This window comes from Asparagus officinalis, chromosome 9 (genome assembly GCF_001876935.1).
Source record: "Asparagus officinalis chromosome 9, Aspof.V1, whole genome shotgun sequence".
Lineage (NCBI taxonomy): Eukaryota > Viridiplantae > Streptophyta > Magnoliopsida > Asparagales > Asparagaceae > Asparagus > Asparagus officinalis.
The window spans coordinates 49,822,982-49,835,639 of NC_033802.1; the positions used below are offsets into that span (position 1 = coordinate 49,822,982).

Sequence of the window (12,658 nt, forward strand, 5' to 3'; positions counted from 1 at the left end):
GCGCTTGCGAATGCGCTCTTCGAGTGTCGAACGATTCTGTTTGACATGGACGCATTCGTTCGTGGGCGGCTTGGAGGAACTGCCATTCATCGGTGGTTGAGGCTGTTTGCCTCTCCTGTTCTTCAGATCCGCGTTGTAGCCGATTCCGTCGGTTGACTCCATCGCTTTTGCGAATTCTTGGGCCAAGCGTTGGCGTCGCCTTTGGCGAGCTCTCTTTGAGAGAGTCATCACTTCTTTGGTGACGGAGGGATTGACAGAAATAGGCCTGCCCTGGTTGGAAGTTGGAGGAATCTCACCCGATGCGACTTTGGCATCAAACGGGGCGAGATCTTCGTTGGTGTTTTCTACATCTTCACACCAACGAGCTTTTCTCCTAGAGGAGAACTTCTTGGACTTCTTGGACTTGTGAGGGGAGGTAGATCCGGACGAGGATGATAGATGCTCCTCGAACTTTTGTTGGTCGAACTCATACTCGACCTCCTCCTCGACCGGGATCGAGATCCGCGGCTGCGACGCAACGATCTCGGCAGCAAGATCGGTAGCTCCCACTGTGGTCGCCAGATTGTTTGCGGGAAAAATCGTGTCTTTCATTGATTCCATTGCACACTCTTGTAATAGTTTATCGATTACAAAGATCCGGTCTTTATATAAGATCCGGTTACAACGAAATCAAAAGAAAAATAAAAAGATTTACAACTTTCCTTTTATGTCGAACGAATCGCTAACTGTTTATCGATTACAAAAGATCCGGTCTTTTTATAAGATCCGGTTACTACAAAATCAAAGAAATAAAAATTACAACTTTCCTTTTATGTCGAACGAATCACGAGATCCTGTTTTGCGGTCTCTCGCTTTTGTGGGTTCTTCGCCTGCGCCGGGGTTAATCCATGGACCACCGCGCGATCTAGATCCGGTCGGATCTACACGGTATGATGGGTGTTATTTCACGAAGAAAATAACAGCCGGTGGGTACTATTTCACCAAGGAAATAATAGCCTTTAGTTCTCGGGATCAAAGGCCAAGCTTTGATCCGGAGGGAAACCGCGTAGATCTCAGATCTGATCTCTCTCGAACTCCTGCCTTATTTGGCGTGGATGATCGCTAAGGACCAGATCTGGAAGTGTCCAAGTCTTCAAAGCTTCAAACTCTCAAAGTTGAGATATCAATTCAGCAGAGTTTCGGCTCCAAAAGTTCCGAGACACCTTTGGGTGTCTCGGCTCGGGCTGAGACATTTTGTTTTGCACACTTGTCCATTTTCGCCATAACTTTTTCATCCGAACTCAGATTTAAGCGATTCAAAGTGCGTTGGAAAGACGATGAGGAGTTCTATAAGCTCCAATGATTAGATCATCTGTGGAATAAATGAGACACGAAGGGTATTTCGTCTTTTGTAAGTGACACGGGGCTCCCGATCCGTTCGTATCCTCATTATTCTGAAACTCCATTGCTTCACATAGTTCGTCAACCCACTTCATGTGTTTGTCGACATTAATCAAGCTCCTGTGACTTAGATTATGACGTTCATCGTCTTTTCTTAGCACTGAGCCGTTCGTAGGGACCTATAGGCAGTTTTATACGCCTACATTAGTTATTTGTCAAATATAGGTAGGGCACTCAGGGAGAAAAGTTCGAAGTTCAGGGGGGGTTTGTAGCCACCACAAAGTTTAGGGGGTTATGTGAGATAAAAAAAAGTTCAGGGGATTATGTGCAAGTCCCCCAAAATTCACGTGAGTTTTCAAGAACTAACCCTAGTAGTAATTATAGTTAGCTTATGCCTTTTTCTCAGTGACTTCAGCTTTTTGGTGGATTCTACCAGTAATATTTCTTGTCTTTTTCTGAAGTAATATCAATATTGACACACCTTTCATCTACAGATGTGGTCGTTAAATGATAATGGAACCCTTGTAAACAGCTATTCTGGTCTATGTGCAATAGTTGAACCAATGAAAGGTGCTATGCTTGTTTATTTACATCAATATGTACATTCACATGACACGTGTGCATATAAGTACTAACGTAACAACCTTATGATGCAGAAAATGTAAATAGTGACGGAGTTCGTTCATGGATTGCAACTGGAAGAAGAGGTTAGTGATTCTTTCTTAGCACTCTTGGATTGTTTAAAGTTTGATCTAAATAATCATATAAGAACTCTCTATGAGTTACGACCATCTAGATCATTCGATTGATATAATCAGGGGCATACAGACAGCTGTCCATTTTAATACACATTTCTAGATGATTGTAGTTGTTTTTTTATTTAAGCTCCGACATCTATGTTTATTAAATAACTAGCCAGGAAACTTTTACATATGTGATTATTTATTTAGTTTTTTCTTTCTTTCATTTTTTTGAGGGGTTCTCAAGAAGTATAGATGTTCGCAGTCCAAGAAACATTTCAAATTTACAACCATGAACAAAAGAAAATTGTTAAATTCAAAGTTAGGATTAGATATCTCCTTTCTTAAATAATGAAATAATGATTTGATGACAGATTGTTCCAACTCTTGATATTATAGATTGTTAATTGCTAGTTTCAAGAGTATGATGATAAATCTTTATGGATGAAAATGCAGTTGTGTGGATGAAGTTCTTACATTAGATGGAGAGAGAATCAATACCACTTTATCATGATAGTTACAGTGGGCTTTGTGTGCTTTGTCAAACTACATGCACTAAGAGAACCTAATTATAGAGTTCAATATGAGTGCTCGAGACACTTAACATCCAATGGTAGACTTAGGTTTATGATCTGTACTTGTTATGCTTCATTCAGATGCATCAAGTGTGACATCAAACAATATTTTAACACCTGACCTGGATTCCTCACTGGTATCTACTGGATTTTCTGATGGATTACATAGAATACAAACTCTTACATGTAATATTTAAACTTTGCAATGCATGTAAATTTCAAATGATTCACAGCCTTGATTATAAACCTCTTTATAACTTCCAAACAAACCCTTTCTACCTTATATGTGAATACTTTTAAAACAGGAGTTTAAACCTTGAATCTGTAACTTGATGGATTGAATGAAAAGAATGTAATGAATACATCATGCAAACAGATCTCGATTGTTTCTTAAACATTTATTGTGCATGACCTTTTGAATTGTCCATCAAAACAAATACCTCCTTAAACAAAAGTATACATGGAGCAATTTCTCTTGGAACTGACGTGACATGGACGTCCACAATTGAGTATCCTCCTAGTCTTTGAGTCGAACTGACTCATTTGTTACCATTAGGTTAAAATCTTTCTCATTCGTAACAACTCCAACAGCCAAAACTAGTATCTTAATCATCTAATTTTTTGTTTTCTCAGACAATTAAGCTTGATATGACCTCTTTCTTTCAAAGTAATTGTACAGTAAACTCCTAAATGTAGGTTACTGCAAGGAAAATTCTTCTCTCTAACTGTTCTTAATTGTCTTGCCATTTTTCTCAAAGAATCCTTTGTTGATAAATGCATGATACTCTAAGCTTACTCTAAAAGCTTATGAATGCATCTTTCCATTTCTAATAGATCCTGAAATGTCTCTACAAAATCTTTTACCTATCCAATGTTCTAAAAAGCTCCTGCCTAGGCTCCCACATGGGCCTAGGCAATACCTAGGTCGTCAGCCTAGGTCTGGGAGCGCTTAGGGGAGCAGAGACCGCTTACGCGGACTCCACCACTTTGGTCTTGGTCGTGATTTTCTTCGTTGTTTCCTCCACGTCCGCTAACCTTTTTCGAACTCTTGCGACCCCCTCTTCAACTACAAACACCTTCTCCAACTCTTTTGACCTTCAATAAAACCTTCTCGACCACCACTTAAATAAAAAAGAAATCCTCTTAGGCCTAATGCCTAGCCAGTTTTTCACCTAGAGGTGCCTAGCGCTATTGATAATATTGATTGTAATTAAAATGTTGAAAAAAAGAAAACGCATAGTAGACTCCTCCTATGCCCCAGCCTAGGCTAGGTGTTGGGTCTGACGCTTAGGCCACCTAGCGCTTTTTGTAACCTTTTATGTATCTCCAAACTGTGGATCTTTAACTTGAATTTAGGTGCTCATGACTTGAACGGAAAATTGCCTTTTACGATCAATACTTGCTGGAAATGGTCAATCAACCAATCTACCAAGCAATACCTTTGGGTCAGACAATTAGTTATCCATCATCTACCCAATTTAAAGGAGCAGTTATCAGTAAGTATTCTTGTCATCAAATATTTAACCATTTTAAATAATTAAACAAGGAATTGACAGCCGCAAAGTTAGAATTGCCACCTCTAGAACCTACTCAGGAACCCTGCATGCTTTAAAAATTACTGGGAAGAGGAAGTTTAGAATTCAAAAGTGAATTGGAAGATATAAAATATTGTTCTAACTGTTCATCAAATAATATTAAGCACTGTCGGATGGAATTGATTAACTTTAGATGGTGTAGGTGAAGCCATCTAAAATCTGGATTTACTTGAAAGTGTAACCTTAATGCATATTTCATACATCCTTTCTCATGAAGCTCTTCTTTTGAAATTTCTCAATTTCTCCTATAATTTTGATAGTGATATTTATTATGTTTGGAGCTTGCTTGGCCATCCAGTCTAGTTTTTCAAATACATACGCATCACTCTTCATATTAAAAAAAAGTCCTAGATCTTAGTGAATTATAAATATTTCCCCCTCTCTGTACATTCCATTTAATTTTAGATTATATAAGAGATTCTTTTTATAACAAATGAAAGATTTAGGAAGTAATGATGCAATGGCATTAGCTTGAAAAAAAGCCATAATAAACAATGACTTAAGTATTTGGTTTAGAAGGTTTAATTTAGTGACAAGTAACTCCTTTTATAAGTGGGTGGGTTTATGAATAAATGGATGTAAAAGTTTGAGTTTATATTAAAAAATCCATCTGCAGTTTGTGATGACGCAACGTTATTGTAAACAAGCCAACAAAATAATAAGTTAAATATTATTTAAACAAATACACCATATGCCTAAACACTTTGAACAAATATATAGCATGTTATAATATAAAAGTGATAAAATTTTGACATGAGAGCAGGCTTGAGTTCCTTCTTAAAGGTATTGTATTTATATATATCAATTGAGTTTGAATTACAAATCTAATCAAAATGGATGAAACAAACTTGATTCGTGGTTAACTAAAAATCAATTGCAGTTACTGCAATCTTGGGAAATCATCAAGTTGCTATGGATAGTTGCAACCAAGTGAAACTCCTTTCTGTTAAGGAGTCTGTTCTGGTATGCCCCTGCAAACTCAACACCGGGGAACTGTCGGTGAGTTTGGATCTGAGATTAAGAAACTATCTGACCGGAAGTCCTTTTGTTAACATGTCTGCAATTTGTGCAGTTGAAGAGATGAACCCAGAGATCACTTCTTTCTACGTTCTCACAAATGAAATGAAAATCATTGTTGATGTACTTCCATTTCTTGTGGGACACCAGATTAGTGGTCATGTAGGTCGTCGATAAATTGTCACAACAAACAGTGGGGACATCTGGTAGAGGGTCGTGTAGCTCCCGAAGTATATGTTGAACCTCAAATAGCCTCGTGGTGGACATTGTTAGAGCTTGGTATTCGACCTTTGTGCTGGAGCGAGCAACAAGTTTTTGTTTCCTTGAGGACCACAAGATCAGATGTTGCCAAAATAAATGCAAAAGTCATGTAAATCTTCGATCAATAGGGTCACGTACCCAATCCGCATTATAGTAAATGACAAGGGATGGCGTGTGGATGGTGATAACGTGAGATTGAGCTTGAGATTTCCCTTTAGATACTGTAGTTTTCTTTTGCGGCTTGCTAATGTAGTTGAGTAGATCAGTGTAAACATTGACAAACCTTGTTAACTGTAAAGAAAATTTTTAGGGACAACCCCAACTACACTGGTACATTGTAGGATCGGACATGAGGTGGTCATCATTTGTGAGATAGAGAATTGATGGTTGAAGATGTGGCAATAGGTTTGCATCTAACAATATCGGTGAGGTCTAATAAATCTTAATATACCTCTCTTGAGATAGGAATAGACCACTTTCTGTGTGCGTGACATGTATACCAAGGAACAATGATAAAGCACCCAAATCCTTGAGGGAAAAGTTGTATCCAAAATAGGAACAAATGCTGCAAAAATTTATGGCCACTTCTTGTTAATTTTATGCCATCAAATTAAATCAATATGTATGTAATTGAAGGACCAATATGGACAAGCAACGATGAGTCAGAGTGACAAGCCTTAAGTTTATGTTGCGATAAGAAATCCCAAAGTTTGTAAAATCATGCAGTGGAGCCTATTAGAGATTGATTCGCAAGAGCCATATATGAGAGGATTAGCCGGATTTTGAGAATCATATGGCTACTTCTTATAGATTTGCTCGGTTAAATATCCATTTAAAAAGATATTATTAACGTCAAGTTGCCGAATCTTCCAACCACAAGAAACTACAATGGATAGAGCCATGCGAATTAAGCTCGGTTTAACCATCGGGCTAAACGTGTCAAAATAGTCTACACCCTCCTCCTGATGCAATCCTTTAGTAATTAAACGTGCTTTTAAAACGTTCCAACTCCTCTATTGATGCCCCTCTTGATCCGGTGCCTATTTGTATCTGACCACGTTGGCACCGGGTGGACAAGGAATAGTGTATAGGTTTGATTTATTGTGAAGGGCATCGAGCTCAAGTTGCATGGCATCGCACTACCCATGGAGCCCACATGCTTAAATATATGAGGTGGTGATGGGACATCCAAACGCGTGCACGGAATTTTCACCGTGTTTATCAGCGCAGGAGACGCCACGTTTCACCGTTGTATCAGATCCCTGCTATGTGGTTTTGAATTTTGGTAGTTAATCAGTTTTAGTAATAACTGATTGATTATGAGAGACTTGAGTGATTTAGGGAATCTTGTATTTTCTATTCTATTTAAACACAATTATAATCATAATTATTATTGAAGATTGAATAAAAATTATTTGTGTTAGCCTAATTAATTGCTGTGAAACCCTAGGCTAATACTCGTTGTTTTCTTCGTTTCTTCCAGCCGCCAAACTTCTTCTCTCCTCCACGTAAAACAACTCAGCGCCAACCCAACTCCCTCCTCTTCCTCGAGCAACGCAAAAAAACCCATCTCTTCTTTTCTTCTTCCAGTCGTCGACTCCATCTCTCCTCTTCCTCCTACCCAGTCGGCAGCCTCCACGTCTCCAACAACCACCGCCCCTAGCCCACCTCCCAAGCCTCTCGCCTTCCTTCTTCTCCAAAGCAGCGTCGCTACCCTCTCCTCACCTCCGGCCATAACGCCACCCTGTCCCTCCCCTGACCTCGTAACCTTCAATCTCGTCATCCCCACCCATCTCGTCGTCGATCCCCAAAATAGCCACCCACCAGCACGCCCTCCCCTCCTCTGTCGGCGACGAACTCGAGTGCCCCTCCATTTTCCCCACCTTCTCTTGATCTTCCTCCATCCCAAATATCCCCTGCCATCCTCCTCTAGCAGCCGCCATTTTCCCAATCTCCTAACAGCCGCCAACCTCCGCCTCCAAACCCTCTATCGTGCTTCCCCTACTCGCCAACAGCAACTACCTCCTCCTCTGTTCTCATCTGTCTAGAATAGCAGCCGACCCCTGATCTCCTCCTCATCCACAGCCGCTTGCCCGCGGCCACCACATCGTCCTCGTTCCGTCGCCGCTTCATTCGTCATCGATTTGAGTTTTGAGCCCGTGATCCGTTGGTGTATGGCCAATCCTGACGCTGAAGACGCCCAGTTCGTGTATGATCCAGAGACCGGCATGGTTGATTTATAGCTCTCGGTGGTTCGATTATCAGCCGTTCGAGATCGTAGCCGGATACATTGAGCGCTTGACTCCTCAGTTTGCCGAGAGCGTGGAGAGTCGTTTGGGGATCAGCTCGTGACACCGACGCTTCTATCCAGACACACCGCTTCATCCCAGTTACGTAGCTCTCGGAGGAGAACTACCGTCACTCAGATTTGGTGTCGTCACGCCGCCTACAGAGGTTCCTCACGTCGAACCAGTTCAGCCTGACGAATGTTTAGTTTTCTTTCGACCTGGTATTTTCGAAACCGTTATTGCGTGCATGTTATTATCAATTTTAATATCAATTACGATTGTGCTGTATTCTATTTGATTAGGTGAGCGAGTGATTCCGTTGCCAAGTATATCTGCAAATCTATATATCACGAGTCGAACTTTATTAAGAGAACAAATCATTACATCTATTATCTGAATAATTTACAAAGGTCTAAACTTAGTACATTGATAACTTTTGCTTAAAAACCATATAGAGCTTCACTTTATTCTCGAGCTTTCTGCCTAGATCGATCGCTGATTTAGTGAAGCATTAATGTCGCTGTTCTTCATGCTTGCATACATATTGTTTCACATCATTTTTGGTATCAGAGGCAGATTCTAGGTATGAGGAGAAAAAAGATCTCTTTTATAATGTTGAACCAAGCCTAGTTGAACCGGACCAGACCAAGTTGAACCGGACCAGACCTGGTTTGAATCAGAAATCAAATTGAAGCTGAATCGAGCATCAAAACAACTTCAAATCGACCGAGGGTTCAGTCCTTGGTTTATTCTTGCCTCTCCCATATATTCGGAAGGATCAGAAGATTTTTTGAGCCTAATTACTGCCTTTTTTGGCTCATTATCAAGCCGGTTCAGCTCATTTGGGCACAGAAATTACTCCAATAAGGTATATGAGTATAAACTGTTCCCTATTTTTGGTTGAGAAGTTCCTGAATAATGTTTTTATAAATATTCTTAAGGATAACTCAACAACACTACGTCGGACAACGCGTCGCAAATAAAGACTCAACGCCAACATTCGAGGGTCAGTTCTATGTTGAACCAACTCGAGCTAAAAAATCAGTAAATCGAGGATCGACTTTAAATTCAAAATTTCGACAGACGGTCAGACAATAAATGCAGCACCGGAATCCTTACAGACATTCGACAAAGCACCGAATAGCTTGAAGGACTGAAGGAATCAAGAATAGAAGCCACTCCAAATATCCCGAAGGATGGGACAATCATATCTAAAATATTCCAGACTCTTCTATAAAAGAACGAGACTGAAATACTTTGGAGGGGGTATCTATAGGCGTATAAAATTGCTTATAGATCCCTTAGTACAGCTCGACAACGCCGATTCGACGAACCGACCATCGGGCGACGTATGCAGACACGATTGTTAGTTCACAACGCCGAAGCCAAGCGATACGCGATGAAGCGGATTAACGAGGCTACGAAGCTAACGAATCGCACGCAAGCAACGGAATAAATTCATTCACGTGCGGAATCAAGCTAACGGGTTCGAAGAGTCAACGAGTCATCCAACCAAGGGTAGACTCAGACGAATCACGATCGAATCAAGATCAGTTTCGGACTTGAATTCAGAAACTGACTTACTGCTAAATCAGGTCAACGATTCAAATCCAGACAAATCAACCACAGAACCGAAAAACGGATACAATGACGGAAAATAGCAGAAACCCAACGCCTAAGGGGGAGGCTCGGCCGAAACCGAGCCACCTCAAGGTGGCTCGGCCAAAGCCGAGCCACCTTGAGCAAATAAGGCAAGAGTTCGAGAGGACCGGATCTCAGATCTACGCAGGCGTACTCCGGATCAAAGCTTGGTCTTTGATCCCGAGATTTGGGCGATTGTTTCCTTGGTGAACCAATCCCCCCCGGCTATTATTTCCTTCGTGAAATAATACCTGTCGTACTGCGTAGATCCGACCGGATCTAGATCGCGCGGTGGTCCACGGATAAACCCCGGCGCAGGCGAAGAACCCACAAAGCGAGCGACCGCAAAACAGGAGCTCGCGATTTGTTCGACAAAAGAGAAAAGTTGTAATTTTTATTTTCTTTTTTGATCTCGTTGTAACCGGATCTTATAAAAAGACCGGATCTTTGTAATCGATAAACTTTTACAAGAGTGTGCAATGGAATAAATGAAGAAAGACACAATTTTTCCCACGAACAGCCGCTGTTAAGACTGAGCTCGCGTCCTAAAGATTGTTGGGCTCTGCTGGCCGTGGGGACTAAGCTCACGGGGTTGGGTTGATTTTGAACCATTTTTTTAACTTTGTTCAAACATATTGTCATGACTTTGTTTGAATGTATTGTCATAATTTGTTTGAATGTATTGTCTCAAAATCTACTTATTATGAACGAATTTATGCTTTTGTTGTCTAACTTCTTGTGCATATACTCCTGTTCTTGTCTCTTGTTGACCAACACTTAGGATTTTTAGCAAATCCTCAGCTATCAACGTATTTGATTTGCCTTTACCGATTACCGTTTGAATCGGGCTAGTCATACTATTCCCCTCAGTATGATGAGTTGTCGAGAAGTTTCTTTTAGGATTAACGCTAAAATTTCTTTTCTACCGTTAGTCGTTCGAGGCATCGGGTTAGGTTAATTTCAACCGTTAAGCTGTAATTAGGTTAGGTCATGTCGTTAAATATAACAACTTAGCCCAAAGATGAGTGATCGCTTGTATAAATGATCGCTCGAGGGTCCGAATAACGACTCGTCGCTTGGTAGATTGTTACTCGGAAATGGGCAGCCGATAGGGCACATAGTTTGGCAACATCATTTGCGAGAATGACGGTGTTGGGGTAATCAGATCGTTTAGGGACGTATGAGTGTGACGACTGATTAGAATAGTAGAACATCGCATGGTAGGCTATTATCATCGATTGTTCTATGGATATTTAGAACGTTCGGAATGGATCAAATCATTCAGGGACGTATGAATGTGATGACTGATCAGATAACATCATTTGTGGGAATGACGAAGTTGGTTATCAGAGATAATCGTTAACGTGATAGTTTTGTGGACCACCATCTTATTAGAGAGGATTAGTGAGGGGTTTGTCAGAGGTTTAATATTAACATGACAGGATTGTCGCGATCGGAGCGACTTTGAGGACTCACCATCCTATTGAACAGGATTGGTAAGTTGATTGGATTGTCGTGATTTGAGCGACTTTGAGGACTTATCATCTTATTGAAGAGGATTGACAAGTTGATTGGATTGTCGCGATTGGAGTGACTTTGAGGACTCACCATCCTATTGAAGAGGATTGCCAAGTTGATTGTCAGAGGTGTAATGTTAACATGACAGTGGGAGTGGATCCGTCATCCTTGGAGAGGATCGATAGGAGAAATTTGGAGGAAATCAGTTGTCAAATGTGACTGTTAACGTGACAACTTTTGTGTGGGCTCATCGTCCTGTTGAAGAGGATTGACGGGAAAAATTTGGAAGGAAATGACTATCAAAGGTGACCGTTAACTTGATAGTTTTGTGAGAGTTTGAAGGAAGACTATGTGTAGTATTTCTTTAGGAATTTGTCATTAATAGACCTCATGATCTTATTGACATTCGGTTTGACGAGGCGATAAGCTCCATTCGAATAAATTATCTCTATTATGAACGGTCATTCCTATTTTGGCAGAAATTTACCTTTTTTTTAAGTTGAGTATCATAGGTCGTCGAACAGCGAGGACCAACTCTCCCTCCTTAAAAGATCTGTGCTTGACTTTCTTGTCGAAAGCCTTAGATATTCGGGCTTGATAGAACTCAATGTGTTATTGAGCTTCGAGCCGCTTTTCATCTAACGCCTCTAATTTTGCGAGACGTTGCTGATGACTTTGTTCAGTCGTCATCCCCGTTACGAGTGCGACGCGTAGGGACGTATTCTGAATTTCCAGCGGTAGTACGGCTTCGCAACCGTATACTAGTGAATAAGATGTGGTACTAATCAGTGTGTGAACCGTGGTCCGGTATGCCCATAAGCTTTCATTGAGCTTTTCATTCTAATTGCGCTTGCTGTTGGACGTCAGCCTAGTTAAGATCTTGACGATTGTCTTGTTGAATGTCTCGACTGGTCCATTTGCTGATGGATTGTAAGCCGTGGACGCCAGGTTCTGTGTATTCTGAATTTATCACAGAACCGAGTGAATGCATGACTAACGAACTGTGATCCGTGTCATGAATGATACATCTTAGAACATTATATCGGTAGACAATGTGATGTTTGATGAACTTGATCACATCACCAGTCTTGACTTCTCTTAAGGGAACGACTTCAGCCCACTTAGAGAAGTAATGGGTTATCACAAAGATGAAGCGATGACCTTTGGCTGATGGTGGAGATATCGGTTCGATGACATTCATCCCTCATGTCTCAAACGGCCACGAAGTCGCTGTCGGGTGCAGGTTTTCGGGTGGTTTGTGAATGTAGCTGGCGTGGATTTGACAAGTATGACAACGATTGGCATAAGCAACAACGTCGTGGATCATTCTAGGCCAATAATAGCTCATTTTTCGCAAGCGATCCCAGAGCTTGGGTCCAGGTTGGTGAGCGTCGCAGGTACCATCGTGGGCTTTCCGCAGGACTTTCTGTGCTTCTGTCGTTGAGAGACACCGAAACATGTCGTCGTACGACTTACAATACAACGCCTTTGTTGTTGAGTCGTAGAATCTCGGAGCGCGTCTGTGAACAGAATCTTGCTCTTTTACGTCTTCGGGTAGTATGCCGTATAAGACGTAGTTAATGATTAGGAAACGCCAATCTCTCGGCTTGAGTTGACCCGTAGCTTGGTGAGTTGCATTCACT

General features: G+C 41.1%; 1 protein-coding gene across 1 annotated transcript in view; it reads left to right on the forward strand.

Annotated features, from left to right (window-relative positions):
• LOC109823438 overlaps window positions 1-12,658 on the forward strand; it is a 56,657-nt gene that overhangs the window by 14,859 nt on the left and 29,140 nt on the right. Inside the window, exons 12-13 of the mRNA XM_020389716.1 lie at window positions 1,875-1,950; window positions 2,037-2,087. Coding sequence (XP_020245305.1) covers window positions 1,875-1,950; window positions 2,037-2,087 — 127 coding nt within the window. The remainder of the gene's footprint in view (window positions 1-1,874; window positions 1,951-2,036; window positions 2,088-12,658) is intronic.